The sequence below is a fragment of the Alligator sinensis genome, unplaced genomic scaffold, assembly GCF_000455745.1.
Source record: "Alligator sinensis unplaced genomic scaffold, ASM45574v1 scaffold567_1, whole genome shotgun sequence".
Lineage (NCBI taxonomy): Eukaryota > Metazoa > Chordata > Crocodylia > Alligatoridae > Alligator > Alligator sinensis.
Genome location: NW_005842049.1, coordinates 2,116,257 through 2,134,692, shown reverse-complemented (window position 1 = coordinate 2,134,692; position 18,436 = coordinate 2,116,257). Strand labels below are relative to the sequence as shown.

General features: G+C 43.1%; 1 protein-coding gene across 1 annotated transcript in view; it reads right to left on the bottom strand.

Moving 5' to 3' along the window:
- The window catches only part of CACNA2D1 (calcium voltage-gated channel auxiliary subunit alpha2delta 1), a 575,362-nt gene extending 562,451 nt beyond the window's left edge, over nucleotides 1-12,911 (bottom strand). The window contains exon 1 of the mRNA XM_025203238.1: nucleotides 12,856-12,911. Within this exon, the coding sequence (XP_025059023.1) occupies nucleotides 12,856-12,911 (56 nt within the window). The remainder of the gene's footprint in view (nucleotides 1-12,855) is intronic.
- Nucleotides 12,912-18,436: the final 5,525 nt, after the last annotated feature.

The window sequence follows — 18,436 nt, the reverse complement described above, 5'->3', positions numbered from 1 at the left end:
TAAAAAGCAAACTTACTTCCTCCAAGTACATTTTCCAGAACAATTGCGTGGTCTGACTTTCATGGCTTCCCTTGGGAGTCTACTCCACATTCAGATTTCAGTAGAAATTCCATCTCTCTATTTCATCCCATCTTCCCTATTCAGCTAGCTTGATGTTTGTCATTACATTTTTCCTTCCCATGAAAAAAACAACAGAAGGGTGGTAGGGAGTAAGGCTGTGCAAGGCTTTGGACAGAGCTTCGGAGCCAGCAGGGCGAAAGCTGCAGGGATGGTAGCCCCTGCTGCGGCCACGACACCTGCCAGCTGTTGAGGAGATTGGTGTAGGGGGGTTCTGGGGCCCTGCACCCCTAGCTACTGACAGACAAAACTCGTGCCACGGGTGCTTGTGCAACTGTGTCTGTCTTGGGGCAGTGGGGTGGGGACTACTGCAGGCCTGGATATTAAGCTACTGTGTTACCAGTTACCAATCAATCATGATTCACTCAAGGACCAGCTCAATACAGAGGACCTAGCTAACCTAGCCAGTAATTTACCATCAATTAACACCTACAAAATGACAGATTAAGGAGAGGAAATAATCAATACAGACAATCAAGTGCCCCAAGACAGAGAGAGTCAGTTGCACAAACACCCATGTCAGGAGTTTTGTCTGTCAGCAGCTAGCGGTGCAGGGCCCCAGAAGCCACAGCTGAGAGGCTTCGTGGCTGCAGCAGGGGCCACCACCCCTACAGATTTCACCCTGCTGTGCCTTAACACACACGCCTTAACACACCATGTCATGAGCTTTGCCTGAAGTTCCCCCCAAACCCCTGCACTGATCTTCTTGAAACTTGGCAGGCTTTGTGGCCTCCCGAGGGGCTACCACCCCTGTAGTTTTGACCCCCCTGTGTTGTAACACATATACGTGACATGAGTTTTGCTTTCAAGAATTTGGGGTACAGCTCCCCCAAAACCCCTGCACCGATCTTCTTGAAACTTGGCAGGCTTCATGGTCTCAGCAGAGGCTACAATCCCTGCAGGTTTCATTCAAATCAGACAAAAACAACAAAGTTATAGATATTTCATTGATTCCCTATTATAACCTATGGCCAGATCTCCAAGGCGGCTCTGAAGCTTCGGAGCCACTTCAGCCACATCGAAGCAGAAACCCGGTCCGCAGCTCCAGATCAGATCCCTGGTATCTGAAGCGGACGGATCCTAAGCCGGATTGGATCACTTCCAACTCACACAGGCCTAGCAGGGGGGGAATAAGGAGGTCCAGTACACAGAAAAGTCACCCCTTTCACCTCTGCAGAGCATGTGGAGAGAGAACAAGCTTAAACATCCATAGGGAAATCTGGCCCTAACTCCAGTGATCTCAATGTCTGCCCTTAAGGGCCTTCCAACCCTTGTGGGGCATATCCAAATATTACTGCACTTACATCCCATGTTGCCTTTCATCCCAGTGTCATCTTATTTGTGTCTACGGTACTTCTCTAGACTGCAGAAAGCATGGAATTTAATTGTGCTCTCAGCAGTTAAGCTCTGTTATTCAAGACATATTAATGTTTGCAAATGGTTCAACACTAAGCAGAAACTGGCCATTTCTCATGACATTTTATATGTTCTTTTTTCCATATTTGCAGTTATTAGAGATTCAGTTGCAAAGCAGATGTGTTGTATGTAATCCAAATCGAAATGCCTTTGTTAAAGGGGGAAAAAATAACCTAAGGATGGCATACATTTCATTACAGTGCATCCTTTCATGTTATATTAGGTTGGAATGTGACACGAATTATACAGTACAATACAATGGGAGCATAATAACATTTATTACAGTGCAGTATGATCTAGTGCAGCGTTTCTCAACCCATCAGTCACGACCCAAAAGTGGGCTGCAAGGATATATGAAAGGGTTGTGAACAAATTTTAAAAATGGATTCGCCTTTAAAGGAGGAAGACATGGGAAACCATGGCTTTTCCCTTGCAGGCTGACAGAGTTCCAGCCTGTGAGGGGCTGCTTGGGGCCCCCCATGCCCTACATTGCCCCCCCCCCACCCCACACTGGGTGGTTGGAGCAGTGGGTCGGGAGTGTGAGGCACTGGGTCAGGACTGGCCAAATTTACAAATGGGTCCTGGAACAAAAATGGGTCTTTAAGATGGCTCAAAATGGGCAAAAGAAAAGCCCCTCAAGCCCCTCAGATTCTTTCAGATGGTACAGGGTGTTTTCATATGCATTCACAGCATCCATTCCACACACTTTGGACACAACTGCTGAGCCACTAGCATTTCTTATCGCCATGCTAATACAACTAAGTAGCACTAAGCAGGACTGTAGTAAAATGGCCACTATGCTATTAGTACATGGAGATCCTAACCCTGTTCTGGAGTAGAGGGGGCCAGGAAAGGAAACGCAGCAGGGCCCCTTTAAGGTTCAAACCTTTGCAACCCAGAGAAGGGGAAGATCACTTGCTATAAGGAAAGACCTTGCTCGCATGGCCAGGGTGCAGATCCCCACTGTTAAGAGAAGCCCCAGATAGGCAGGAAGGGAGAGCCGTTTGGGGTAAAGGAAAAACAGGGACTCCACAGGGGAAATGTTACACCCTGAGCTAGAGGCACCCACTTGCAAAGCTCAGCCTGCAATCAGCCAGCTGCAGGACCCAGCAGAGGGAGGGGAGCAAGAGACTGACCACACCTGTGCCCAGGGACCAGCACACCTGGTCAGCCCACCAGCTGGGCATGGCTGACATATAAACTCTGTCCAGGCAAAAGGAAGGAGGCTGACCGCAGTGGCAGAGGGAGACAAGGGTAGAAGTCCCTCCAGCCAGCATAACTGCTGCTGGAGAAAAGGGACTTTGGTGCTCGGGAAGTACTAAGGATTTCTTTTTTTCCCCTCTTCTCGGTCTCCCCCCCAGCCCCCCCCCCCCACACACACACTTTTTTTTGTGCCTTGGAAATCTCTGGGAAGGGGATACGAAGAACTGAGGATGTTTTTATGTCCACCTTGGAGGAGCCCTGTGGGGAGAGGGAAGGAAGAGGGGCGGGTTGAGTATACCCAAACAGACTGAGAACTGTTCATGTTGGCACCAGATAGGCCGGGGGAGAGCATGCCCTGAGGACCATGAGCTGTTTGAAACTAGGGACAGAACTAAATCACTGCGAAACAAAGGGTTTTCTGCAGCCCACTTGTGGCACACACAGACAATTTCACGGGCATTTTGCAGCAACCCCGCCCCTCGATGCTGATTGGAGGAGAGGCCCAAGGGAGGGACTAGGGGGCAACCAACATCTTGATGGCTGGCTTCCCTTTCTGCAGTCCCACTCCTCAGTGCTGATTGGCAGAGAGGCCCCGGGGGAGGGGGAAGAGGGGCAAGGACAAGGGCCCCCATCTCATTTCCTGCCCTTTGTGCCACCCCACCAGCTGGCGTCTTCCCGTCCCAACAGTGAGGACCACTGGATCCCACTGGAGAGCCAGCATTTTATTTTTATTATGATTTTTTTATGTTGATTTTGTGGATTTCATGGACAATCCTGGATTTCGTGGTTTCCGTGGAACCACAAATTAAGTAGGTCCCTGTAAGAGCCCAACACGGGCCTGTACTTTGTTATTTTTCTTTTTCTACTCATAATAGTAGTAACACTTGGTGAACCAGGGCAGCTGTGAGGAGAGGCACAGAGGCTGCAGAGCAGAGGGCACTATGATTTTTTTTTCCTGTATTTTTGGGGGACTGACTTTGTTGGTTTCAGGGTGAGAGACCTCAAAGGAGGCCACAGCCCAGACTGGGCAGAGCCCAAATGAAAAGGTAAAATAAGCAGGCTGGAGCCCGGCCTTCACCCACTAACAGAAAGGGGGACAGGTGAAAGAGAGAGGGGACAGAGCCCTGCACTGCCCAGTCAGGCTTGGGCTAGGGACAGGATAAGGAGACAATGTGCCTACGGCCTAGGCTTAGGTTCACTAAAGGCAGTCTTTAGTGAAAGTTTAAAAGTTTAAAATGAAAGCTAACGTAGAAAAGACAGGTAAAAACCTGGCCTCACCCAATTCAGTGTTCTTGCCCTCCCATAACCCCCCAAGCTTTCTACACCATTTCTTCTTATTCTTTTTACTCTCCTTGCAAGCCCATCATTTTCTTTTTCTTTTTTTAATATCTCCTTTCCCACCCAGGACACTTTGTTATCAGCCTCCTGGCCAGGGACTGTTTTAATGCTGTTCCATAGATCAGATGGGTTTGCTCCTCAGAGACACAGTGCATAATTGCTTTTCTTCTTCAGCATCCTAACAAAAGGACCCCATTGAGCCATTTCTTTGCTCATTTCTATCCTGTATCTCCCTGAGGACAGCATAACATAAGCTTGACGTGTCTTGGATTCCCTGATCAAATTCGTGCAACAATTGTAATTAATACAGAAATTATTCAGAAGCTCTTATATAATTTTTTCTCCCCAATTTTTTTCAGAAGTGTCAAATATAAATCACATCAAGCTGCATGGTTTGAATGTCCTGTGGAATTAACATTAAGTAAACATTTAGGGTCATATCTGATTCTACCTCTTGGGTGTCCAATTTGGATCGCACTCTATGCTGCTCAGGTCCCTACAAAATAATAATAATAATAATAATAATAATAATAATGCAGAAGGTAAGTCAGCCCTATATATGTGACCTACTAATCTTACCTTCTGCTCAATGATTAAAAAAAAATACAATAGTTAACAGTATTTCCAGGTACGATAGAAGTCCGTGAGATCATCTGCTGGTTTCACAATGACCTCCTCCTATTTTTAAAGTCTCTCTTCTTGCCTATGATTGTGTGATAAACTCACAGAAAAGGGGACAAGCAAAGAAACAGTAAATTCCATTATGAAAAGAGGGTTTTCAAAAATAAAAACAACTGAAAAACATGGAAATATTATCATAGAAACATTACTGTAACACTGTTTTCTCTCAGTGCCAGTTGCCACTTGCTCAGTTAGATCTGGGATGGTAAGAACCTATGTTTGCTAAAACTCCTGTAACATATTTAACCTTTGGAAATTTTGAAGGATTGTCTTTAGAAAAGTGAATATCCATATCTCTCATAATGGTAAAGCTTTAGACACAAGTTGATGTCTAACTTGCCATGGAAAAAGTGTGCTTGGTTTTTCTTTTAACATGTTTCTTATGATTAAGAAAAAATTTGGCAGCTGATTCTGATCTCACATAGGCCTAAACCTGCACCTGGCTTTCTCCAGTTACACTGAAACTAGTAAAGTAGATTAAGCCAATGGCCCTCTCCCTCCCGAGTTTAGCCATTTCTATAAAAATAGTTGTTGTTTATCAAATATTGATTTTATATTTTATAAACACAACAAGCTTTTTTCTAAAATATCTATCCTAGATGATAGTAGGGTTACAGTGTTGTCATAGCTGTGATGGTGCCGGAAGTGTACAAGAGGCAAGGTTTTTTGGTGGGGTGGGGGTTGTTATGTTTTTTGTTGGACCAACTGTATGAGAGAGTTGGGAGATGTTGTACAAGCTTTTGCGGATAAAGTGCCCTTATTCAGGCCTGAGCTCTAGAGGACAGGAACTATCTTCATAGTATTTGTGGTATAATGGTTAATGGGAGTGGCTAATGGTTACAGGATCCTTATTAATAACAAAGAGTAATCAGTTTTTCCCAGACTAACATTAACAAGTACCATAGACTAAAATGACAGACAAGGTTCTTTAGGTAAATCCAATATCTTTTATTAGACCAACACAAATAGTTGGACATTTTTTTCTTAGCAAGCTTTCAGGCACAAACACCCTGCGTTAGGCTGAGGAAGCATCTGCAGATAAATGGCACTTTAACATTCCTAGGAAGTTTTAGGGTGATTCGCTCCCACTCCCACAAGCATTTAAATAACACAAATGGTATTATTACTTTATAGCATCTAATATCAAGCCTCCAGTTTCACTACCAGCTGAAAGCAGCTCGGTAGCATATGTTCTTAATAGATGGTGCTTCTGAACTGTGCACATTCTCAACTCTACTATGTTTTGCTGAATTTCCTGTGAAAGTGTAATCTCAGCCCAAAATGGCACTCTCTATTAAACATATGCAAATACATCATATCATTTCATTTATTTAATTGTATTTCTTTTAATAAAAAGTGTCAATTGAGAGAGAGAGAGAGAGAGAGAGAGAGATTGAAACAAGAGCCTGTAGGCAGTGAATGCTTGTCTGGTGCTTCTTTTAACTGAAGCCTGTGGTGTAATGTCTGTCTGACAGCTGCTCATGGTCAGAGTTTATTTAACAATTGGAAAGCTGTCACAGCAAACATGAGGTCTCATGACTTAAAGAGACAGCTTTTTTTTTTCCTTTAAGGCCAACAGCAGAAATTCTGTGGTGAAAGTTAGTAACCAACTAACATTAAAACTTGCAAAGAGAAAATTCAATTCAGAACATCTCAAAAGAGATGTCATATTGCAATGTATTGGCTCTGAATCCCTTTTGGGGCATTTGAAATACAGTAAAAGTAATGGGCAGGAGAAAAAATAAATCAGTGAAATTAGGTTTTCCCTCAGATAAATTTGAATATACTGTACATTTCAGACAGGGAAAATGCTCCCTATTTGTGAGCACATCTGAGGTGTTTCACAATAGATTCTCTGAGAACCTCCATGATGATCATTCTAGGTATTAAGGTCACACTGGCTGGGCTGTAATTCCCCAGAGCCTCTTTCTTCCCTTTCTTAAAGATAGGCACTATATTTGCCCGTTTCTGATCATCCAGGCCCCTTACTCACTCAACTCTCACAAGTTCTTGAAGAGGATAGCCAATGGCTGAAAAATTAGCTCAGCCAATTCAGTCAGCACCCTAGAGAGCATCCCATCTAGCCCCGCTAACACAAAAGTAGCTAGCTTCACTAAGTAATCCCCAAAATGTTCTGCCACTACTCTAGGCTGCATTTCTGCTTTCCTATCTTTGCTGCCAACTACACTTATCTAACAGCTGCCCCTGCTTGCGAGCACTGAAGTCAAAAGAAGGCATATGGTTTCTGTGGTTTTCTGACTTTTGACATACCGGTAGAATCCCCTTCTAGTCTATCCCCAACTGCTTTTTATGTCCCTTGACAGTTGCATCTCAAAACAAGCCTTGGGCTTCCTAGTTTTGTCCTAGCATGCCCATGCAATACTCTTACACCCTTCCCAAGTGATATGACTGAATTTCCACTTTTTGTAGGATTCCTTTTTGAGTTTCAGCTCCTTAAAGAGATTGCTGCCTAGTTAACAATGTGTCCTTAAGCAGGATGGTCCAGTGATCCCAGTAGGATCATGGTAGAAAAATATGGTCAATTAAGCCCATTTTTACAATCCGTGCAGTAGGGCTGACTTTCTTTCAGTAGATGAATCTGCAATCCCCAGAAATCAGTGGGTTTAATTTTGGTCTAGTAAACTTCCTGCCAGTTAAAACTCACACTAAAAGCTTCAGCCTAGAAGACTTTTTTAACCTAACCCAAATCTCTTTTTTATGTTAGACCTGCTTTTAAAATAAACCATATACCTTGCTATGTAGAAAGTGGAGCCCTTAGAGTCCCTAAAGGAAATGAACTGTGGAAGTTTGATCAGAAAGTGGTAAATAAAGTGTACTTTGTTTAAGTGCATAGTCCTGGGATTGAAAAGACAACCATGCACTGACCCATAGTATGTGCTTATCCCAACTAAGTGCAACAATTTGCATTAAATAGCACCGATAACATTGAGGACAGCATACATGTGCAGCAAGGCTGCTCTGCAAGGATGCACTGTAATTACAGCACATCAAAAGAGACTCAATTAATAGAGTCTGCTGGAGCATGGTAATTACCACGCTCCAGCAGACTCCAGTGTCTCATGTATTAGTGTCCCGGCACTGAAAAACGGCGGTAAGGGTGCTTTAAAGCTTGTTCAACTAAAGCCCCCACTGCTACTTCTCTTTCAGTATTTGTATGCAGCTCACTGGAGCACAATTACATTATGAAATGGACAGCAGATCGAAAGATGCTGTGCACTTAAGCATGCACTTAACCACTATGCCAATAACAAATGTTTGTTACACATCAAGCAGGCTCCACTCCCGGGCCGGGGTCGGAATTCCAGCCCCACGTGGGCACAGGCCACGGCCTGGAAGGAAGGCAGATGGCCGGCACAGGATACACCACCTAGGGCCTGAAGGCAGCAGGTGTAGGAGATGATGAGCCTATCTGGGGCTCTCAGCACCTGCCAGCAGCAGCAGGGCACGTCGGAGTGAGCAGGGGTCTGGATTGGCTCAGACCAATCCAGAACCCCTTAAGTAAGGATGCACCACCTCCAGGAGGTGGGAGCTCAGCCACAGGCAAGTCTGGCTTGTGGCATCCCCGCCCCCGGAGACAAAAGACCTAGGACCTGGATCAGCACAGCTCTGCAGACAGACTCCTGACTGGCATCTCACCACAGGAGGTCAGGTACTGACTTAGGGGCTGCTCCAGGGTTTGTGACACCCCTGACCCCAACTTAGCCAAAGGGTTTGACCCAGGACGAACCAGCTCACTCGCATTGAACTTGTGCATGAAGCACGCCCTCAAGAGCTCAGGCCGCCTGAGGGAAGACAGTCCAGATAAACTGGTGGACCAAAGAAAGGCTCAGGGTAGGTTTGGATATTGTTATTTAGGTTTGATAAATTCATTTATTTTCTTATGCAGGCCATGCATTGCTGACCCAGGATGGCAGCGGGGCCCCAAGAGCTCAGCCTAGAGCCCCCAGCTCCAGGAAATGCTGCTTTCTTGCCACCTTGGATTCTTCAGTTTAGGCAATGAGTCCAGACACCCCACATGGCCAGGCGTCTGCACCGAGCATCAATGGAAACACCTGAGTGGAAAGAGATGCGGTGTAGAGGAGGGAGAGTCCACACCTGAGTCCTCAGCTGTCTCTATCTCCAATCAGGTACTGCCTCCTGATACCTTTCTCATGGTTGCATCAAATCATGGTGAGTAAGATTTGAGAATGAGAGAGAGAGAGAAAGAGACATCCACCAAGTATGCAGTACATGGGTCCCATCCCAGTGTACCCGCTCAGGTTGGGTCCCTCTACACAGCGGCAACAAACTGGCATTTGGTAGGCAACTGCGATTGACACTATTTTGCAATTATGTCAAATATGCACTTATGTGGTAAGCACATAAGGAGTTTGATGCAATTTAGGCAGTATCCTCTTACCACTGAAGTTGATGGCACTTAGGTCATTGACTCGAGTTCATTTATTCTGATTTCTGAGTCCAAATGTATTGCTTTTGGCTCTTATCCAGCACATAGGCAGACCCTGTGTCCCTAAAGGGCCCCCTGACTTCAGCATGTTGCTGCCTGGACACAGCAGTCTATCCCATCCAGATCACTACAGAGGCTGAGAATTTAATTATAATCTCTTCAGGACAGGGACTGCATTCTTGTCTGAGGTTCTAAATGGCAACTTGCGTGGTCATATCAATTTAAAATAAGGGAAATTGTGGACTGAAGGGATAACTATTTACAAAACTGGTCAATGTTTCTCAGTGTATCAAAAAGAGAAAAAAAAAACGCAGACCACATGCTCTTAATTCAATAGAAAAGAAATGTGGTATTTGAAAAATGAAGATAAATGAGGTTTGACTGGGAAATAGTGAAAAAGCAAGCATTGCTATATTTATCCAATCTAACTCCACTCTTTGTTTTCCTCCTCAGAATAACCTTCACATTCAGAATCAGATGTTACTGGGAGAAGATTTACTGTTGCTGAAAGGAGAAAAAAGCCCCACAGAAAAAAATGCTTACTATTACAAAATTATTATAAAAGAATTCTCATCTACCATTTTCCCCTCATAGACAACACTGAAGGGCACAAAGGAACTGCTCATTATTACATTGTATTGATAGATTGTGAACGAACACCTATTATAATGATGCTATTAATATTTTTTAACAGAAATTACCAGTTTTACTCGTGTTTATGTCTCCTACTGCTAAACCACTGAACTGTAATACTACTGTATAATTTAAGGGTCTATCAAACTGACAGTACTTGTATTTCACATACGTGGGTGGATGGATGGATGGACGGACAGACAGATGGAAGAAGGGTTTAAAAAAAGCAACAGAGGCAGATCCTGTGAGATACTGACCAAATTATCCTGCAATGTGCTGGACACCCTCAAATTTCATGAATTCCAAGTCAAAGGAAGATAATGGTTCTCAAAGGACAGGACATATAAAGCCTGATATAAAAACCACTGAAGTCCAACAGTTACTCTTCTATTAACTGGAATGCATGGCATCATATCAAGCCCTTAGTAAGGTGGCCTTGTACCCCACTAAATAAATGCTAGAGATGAGAGAAACCAGCATTCAATTGTATAGATTATTGGCAAGATGAAAACCATAACAAGGAAAAGCCATCAATACCTTAGTAAATGAGCTTCACACATCTGATTTGATAGATTAATTGATTTATCTGCCACCCTTCCCAATAAGACCCAAGGCAACTTGCAATAAGAGAAACAAAATACTTATAAAACAGGATAGCAATAAAACAACTTAAATGGGAACTAGAATATCAATGCAAAAGAGAGACTCCCGAAACAGGATCTCAGCCTGGCTTTGTTTGCTGCCCAAATAGAAAGGTCTTAAAGCACACAGGCTCAGGCTCAGGCTCAGGCTCAGGCGGGCCTTAAGAGGAAGGGAGTTCCAGAGCCAAGGGGCAACAGCTGAGAACAGCTGACCATGCATTTTCACCAAGCAGACTTGGCATGTTGTAGTACTTGCAGGAGGTTGCTCTCAGCTAGCCTTATAACATAAGGGACAAGTCAGTGCCTTAGGTATGTAGGGCCCTCTAGGTCAAAATCAGCACCTTGATTTGAGCCCAGAAAGCTATTGTGAGCCAATCAAGACTGATACACTAGAATTATGTGCTTCTGGCAATCCACCAGTCAGAAGGCAGGTTGCCATATTCTATACCGTTGTAGCTTTCAGTCCTCAAGGGCAGCCCTACACGGAGTGTTTTGCACTATCTAGCCTCAAGGTCATGGATGATGGTGCCTATATATCCAAATCTTAAAAGGGACTGTTAACAATTAATTCAATGTGACATAATGAAGGATTTTTAAACATATATGAGCTGATTGTGTAGACTCTGGGTATTTCTGAATCTGGGACTGTTCAAGGGACAAAGGATTTGCACTATGGTGTAATCAGTTTATCACTTGAATTCTATGCCTATTTAGTAATGCGGGGCACATCTACACGAAAGGTTTACTGCAGAGCAGATTAATTAGCTCCACAGTAAATACCTCACCGGTCTGCACTCACCGGCTGCTGCAGCGGCCGTCAGGGCTCCTGGAGGCTCATAGCAGAGCCCCCCACGCAGTGTGGGCAGTGGGGGGCAGAGGGGAATGCCCACCCACATGGCAGGAGCCGGTGAGTGTGGGGTTTTTTAAAAGAGCCAGGACGCTGGGGGTGGCAGGGCAGCCATTGACAGGGCTGGGAGAGCAGGCAGGGGATGGGGCCTGTTTGATTTAGAGATTCGGCCAATTCGACAGTGGCCAAATCTCCAAATTAGATTCAGGAAAGTGATTTGAATCACCGAATCAAATCATTGTCCCCCAAAACAGCCAAATCCGAAGCAAATACTAACCGCTTCACACAGGCCTAGTATTTAGGTAAGTTATTGCTTTTAAAAATCTGGTCCTAAGCCCTTGCATATTAGGGACCTACGCTATAGACACTGGAGACCACATCATAACTATCTTATGATGGTTCTGATGTGCATATGGATTACTTGATATTCATTTCTCAATAATATCATATATAGTCTGTAATCATTGTGAAGATGAGCAAAAGAGCTTTTGTTTAACTAGAATTCAGATTCTGGCATTTAGCCACTGAACTGAGTGAGAAGTGATTGGAAGCCATGCTACTCATATGCGCAGATAAAGTTTTCACAGTGCAACATCCATTACTGTACCCATTATACTGGTGCAGAGTGTTTCCCTCCCAACAAGTATTATAATAATGCTTTCTTTGTCCCCTTTCCCTTTTGCCTAAGTGTGATATGCCACTGGCCACACGATATACAAGACTACAAATAGCCACACCCATCTAAAACTTAATGCAGTCTTTGGCTCATCTGCTTTCAAGATACAGTTGGTTTGAAGTAGGGTTCCCTGCCCCTTTGGATCACTTTTTTCCCCATTGTGACTTTAGGGAGGCCTGGGCACCTATGCAGCGAGTGCCATTTTTGTTCCACTGGAAAGGCTTTATCTAGTGTCTACTTAGGGCTGCATTACATGTTACTATTCACACATGCTAAATCTATGGAATGTTATGTAGTATTAAAGTTAAAACACGCTTTGAGTAGTCGCAGGTAGAGGGTGAATAAAAGCAGACAGATGGCAGCATGGCCAGAAGGTTGGAGAGAATTGGTGTGGCTAGAAGTCAAAAGGACTGGGTTCTATCCCTGTTCTGGGAGGAGTAGACCAGGGGAGCTGGGGGTCAGGACACCTGGGTTTGGTTTCCAGCTCTAGAAAGCTAGCAGGGAGCAAGGGACTGCCCGTGCTGGGGGAGGACAAAAGAGGACGTAGGGCTACTAATTGTGAAGAACAGCTACGATCCTCCCTCACTACTATTAGATGCAAGAGAACATCCATAAAAACTGTTCTCTTGCAGCTCCTGCCCAGTCATTCTACTGGCTGTCCGCTGGGGGCTCCTGCTCCCCTTCCTGGTGGCTCCATGCTCCCACTGAGCCAACCCTCCTCTCAGTGGCTGCAGCATCATGCTTGTGGGGAAAAGCAGATTTGTATGGAGCTGCGGGGAGAGGGAGAAGCATGCTCCAAGTTCCAACTCTGCACCCAGCCACTGCAGCTCCACACTTGTGGCGGAAGCCAGACTCAGGTGAACATGGATCTGCCGGTGGGAGAGCGGGCATAAAGCACACTTCTCACCCTCCCCTCGTCCCCTAGATCTATACTCCCACCATGCCACACCACCTGTCTCCAGTCACAGGTGAGTCTGGCTTCCCCCACAGCTGCTGGGAAATGGGGATTGGTATAGCAGGAGCATGGAGGAATGAGGTGGCCACACTGCCATCTGTCTGCTCAGCCTTGGGCACCTATGCTATGCAGGGGGCCCAGATACAGCGGTCTCAGCACTGGCAGGGCCCCACCTGCCCCAAGGCAGCACCCCCTGGGACGTGCTATTCAGGAGGCTGGATAGACAGTACATGGAATGAGAGTAAGAGGGGCTGGAAGCAGTGCAACCTGCATCTGGAGGACCATAAACTGCTTTTTTTATCCCATGGAGTAGACTGACGTTAATGCTCCTCAGCATCAGCTGAAGATACTCCTCAGGAGCAACTTTCCATGTGTTTTCCTGTTAATGTGTGGATGTCCACATTTTAAATGCATTTAACACAAGCCAAGGATAACGTGCAACAAACTCCTTAGACAGCAAACTCTTCATGTAATACTTCTTATGCAATAGTGCTGAGAATATTATCAAAAATTAATTTTAGATGAGTGCATGAGTGAGTGAATGACTACGGTTTCAAACATACCCAGTCTGCTGAGAAAGCAGCCTTGAGAACAGGAAGATAAGAAGAACAAATAAACCATCTACAAGAAGATAAGAAGCAGAGCAGACTCCCTGTCTACCTGTCTCAGAAAGTTGTAAAACAAACAACTCCTCACCATCTATCCATCTGCATACCTAAGCCATGAGTATGTAACCAAAAAAACTGAGTTTTGATGAAGTCAACTCAGCAACTCAGCTCAACAGCAACAATTGGTATAGCAGGAGGATGGAGTAATGGGGTGGCCATACAGCCATCTGCCTGCTCAGCCTGGGGCACCTGTGCTGTGCTGGGGGCCCAGGTGCAGCAGTCCCAGCATTGGCTGAGCGAGTTGTCAGACAGCAGTCTGTCTGGATAAAAAGGCAGTGAAGACCAGGCCCTGACGATGTTGTATGCCATCCAAATCAACTCGAGAGAAAACTACCGGCGTCCCTCCCATAAGATCATCATGTCAAAGGCATCACGACTGACCATTGTGACTGAACCTGAGCACCAGTGGATTCACTTATGTGTATGTGTGCATAAGTATGAATGGTTTTAGATAAAGCATTGTTTTTTCTCCACTTGATCTATGTGTGTCACTCAAAGATCTTGGTTGCTGAACCCATGTGTTGGTCTTTCGTCCAACAATAGCAGATGCTTCATATAATCTCACTCTAGGACAGCAAGTACCTTTCTATGGATTTTAAGGTAGTTAATATGACAAGAAACTTTGTAATGTTGAAGCAAACATTAAAGAAAAATAAACTTCTACATCCCTATTTAATACCATCATCATGAGACTTGCAGGACAAACTGTACTAGAACATAAAAATCTCTGCAAAGCAGATATATTGCAGGTAGTCCCCATTCTCCCTCTGACCCCAAATTATGCTTCAGATCACTAGAAGGACAGTTCCATGAGATAGAAGTGCTAGGTCTCTTTCTAGTTGTTGAGAGAAGCCAAGTCCTAAACTTTTTAATTCCAGTAACTGTTGATGTGTGTGATGTTAATATCTGCCCACTAGAAACTAATTTTACATGACACCAAAACCAATAATTTCTTGACCCCTATTTACCTGAGCACAAATTTAATCAAGTAATACTCTCCAGCAGAAGGTTTTAACTACTGTTATCTGAAGGAAAAAGGCTGTAGATAGAAGACACCAGAATTTATCTATTGGAGGGTGAAATCCCAACTCCGGGATACTTCTGAAGAGTCAAGGCATTGATATCTACGTTTCAAGATGATGTAGCACATGCTGGGCCTTCCATACTTCTTGACCAGATGTTAGGACCACTAGGTCCACATAAGCTTGGACCCTATGGTCCTCTCCATTAAAGCAATTGTCTCTAGGCATTTCTAGAATTGTAGAGAACAGCAATCCATTGAGATTCAAGTATGACTACTTTTCCAGCTACTCCTGAAAGTAACCCTCTGTATCACAGGTAAATGCCACACTAAGCATAATAAAATAATGTTTAGACACATGAAAATCAGAGGAAGAATAGCCCCATGACTGGAGACCTAGTCTTGAACTAAGACATTTAAATTACAGTTTCTACCCTGCCCTGGAACAGATTCACTGTGTGATGTAGACCAAGTTACTAATACCCACATATTCAAAGGTAGTTAGGTGCTAAATGCTCAGTTCCCAATATCTAAACTGAGAATAACTGTATTTCTCAACCTTAGATGAGCACTGTAAAGATAAACACATTGCCAGATATGTGGCAACAGGGGCCAAAACTACCTAAAACTGGGCCCATCTATACGTGCATTAATGTGCCTTTTCTAATGTGCATTAAAATTTAATACCTCCAATGTGAGGTACTAAGTTAATGCACATTAGGCTGTGCTAATGCACAGTAGCACATTTGCATGCTTTTTTAGTGATGCTTAATGCACAGTGGCTATTTTATTGAGCATTAGAGTAATGTTGTGTTTTTTTACATGAGGCTTTAATGCACAGTAAAACAGTCTACTGCACATTACAGTGCACGTGTAAAGGTGCCCACAGACTCCTACATTCACCAGAAGTTCTTCTACCTCTACGAAGGCACGAAGATCAGGCACCAATCATGCAACGGTTCTGTATAAGCTACTTCTGTATTAACCTTGTGATAGATAGGTGTTTAGCAGTACAACCGATAATTACAGTTCCTGCTCCACAAATATTTCTCTCCTTTTTGCCAGACAAGTCTCCTTTTGCAGTCTGCAGCTTTCCAGTAAACAATATGAAAAACATCCCCTAATGGAAATTATACAAAGAATCATTTATTATTTAAAAACACAATGCGCTTCCATTTTTTCTTAATGTTTAACCCAGGCTACTCATGTCTGAAACTGATTCTGGCCCACAATTAATACATACAGCAAATAGAATCCCTATTTAAAAGGTTGGAGTTTAACCAACTCCAAAAGGGTAGTGATCAAATAGTTAAATATCTCCTACAAAGAGATATGGCTTAATGAAGGCATATATCGTTCTTGCAGCTTATTGCCATTGTTTGCTAAGTATTATTACAGGATCTTGCAATCACCTACTCAAAATCTGTTTATCTGTATTTCAAGAGCAACCTAGAATTTCATCATTATGATAATGACTACTTAATGGAACTTAACATTATTTATTTGTGTATTTATTTATTTATGCCTAGTGCAAATTTCAAGAAAACTGGTTCAGGGAAGAGAGCTCAGGAATAATAGAGCTGTTTTTGTACCTGTCCCTTTACTTGCAACAATTCTATGTTTGTTATATTAACATGCTAACTATCACATGGTACCTAACTGTAACAAATGGGGTATCGGATTACTTACCAAATCCTACAACAAATATTTGTGTTACCATCTAGAAGTTATCATCACATTAGTTAACATACAATAAAACGATCTAAAAATTCAAGGGCAGCACAGTGAAAGCTTGCCAATTTACCTTTGTACCTCAGCTTCAACAATTTAAAATGGAGATAATGCTCCTAGCTTATATACAGTACTTAGGAACTCCAAATGTTCAGATATTAGGTTGACAGGGACAAGTATGCAGATTTGATAATTACCCGTATTTCACCTGCACTGGTGTTAATCTGAAATAACTCCACTGGATCCGATTAAGATCCCAAATACAACAAAACAAATTAGGATTAATCCCCTTGATTTCAGTAGACTTGGGCAAATAAGATCAAAACTGAGCTTCATTTTAACAGTTACTCTGGAATCATGCCATCAGATCTGGGATGAGAATCTGGGTTCCTGTGGATGCAAAGCACTGTGGTAGTCATGTTCATTTATTATGTAGCAGTTCTTTGACAGTGTCGCATGCTGAAGAAAAAACAACGTTCTTCAAAAAACCACGATTAAAAATAAATCTTTTTGTAGTGAGATTGTATAAAAATGCTTATATGCACAGTTTTGCTAAGGCATTTCATGCATGAAACAGTTTTATCAGTTCTGTTAAACATATCAGGTTCACACTTTGACTACAGTTTATATCGAAATGAATCCACCCCCCCGCCCCCAACTAATAAGCATTACATTTTAGCCTTAGGAAAAAAAAAGTATAATGACATTAAAATATAGCAGAATGGATAGTAGTAAAAAAGAGATTAAAGGTTAACAAGAAAAGAGGCTTATACAAATGAGGATCAATTTGGAATTTTGACACACATTTTATATATATATATATATATATATATATATATAAATAAAATTTCCTAGAGCAATTGCTAGTGCGTAAAAAATCCATCTGGACCACACAATTTGTGTCTTTATCATAACTATGTCTAGCAGCTTAAAAACAGAAGTTAGTCATGCCATTAAAAACCCATGCTTTCTAGGCAGAATTAGCTATAAAAACCTTCACACATGTGCAGTTTTCACCATTAAAATTAAAAATGATCTAAACCAGTATCTGAGGTATTGCAGTTTCTTTATGTATAGGGAAAAACTATGGTACCTCACATATGACTGTGCACTGATAATGGGCAAATATTGTCGACCACAGGTAGCAGCAAGAGCTCTCTGATCACTGACAGTATGAGCTTCAACAGGACTGCAAGGTTCAATCTGATCAGAATATAGTCGCTCCTAGCCAAAATTTCTCCTCACTTTTGCTCCTCAATTCTACTCCCAGAGCATGTCTACATGAGGCACTTACTGTGCATCAGCCGAGTAACACTGCACAGTAGTGTGGAAGTCAAAAACCATGCTAATAGTCCACTACGCAGTGTTATTTGGCTAATTCACAGTGTCACAAAATAACTGTGCACTGGTACTACTGCACAGTAACTCTAGTTACTACGCATTTAGTTAGCACCTCATTAAGCAAGTACTAAATTAAATGTGCAGCAGCTAAGGTGTATTAATGAACATGTAGATGTACCTCAATTGAAGTCAACAGCAAAACTTAAACTGACTTAGATGATGCAGGATCAAGTTTTTACAGCTATGAAGCCTTACAGATTTCAGTGGCATTTTCTGAGGTATAAGTCAAGTTTCAGCATAGCACTCATAGCTCCCAGATGTTCCTAGTCTATATTAATGTTTCAAAAGAAAAAAATAGAGAGCCTACAGCATGCCAGTCTTACAGTCACTACACAAGGTATAACATTTGAGCAAAACAGTTTTGCTCAATGTAAAGGAGTACTGAAGTAGGTCCTATAAACTGAGTTGGTTGTCATGGCTCAGCATGTGGCTATAAACAACAGAAGGTCCATGTCAGGGGACATGGAGTCAGAAGATCCATGTTTGGGTCCCTGGACATTAAGTGAATCAGTTAGTTGTTCTGTGCCTTAGGTTTTGATCTGAACATAACTTTGGGTATGAGAAGTTAAAACAACTACTCACATCTTTGAGGATCTCATTGAGCAAGGAGCTCTGTACCTTACATCAGTGGTTCTCAATG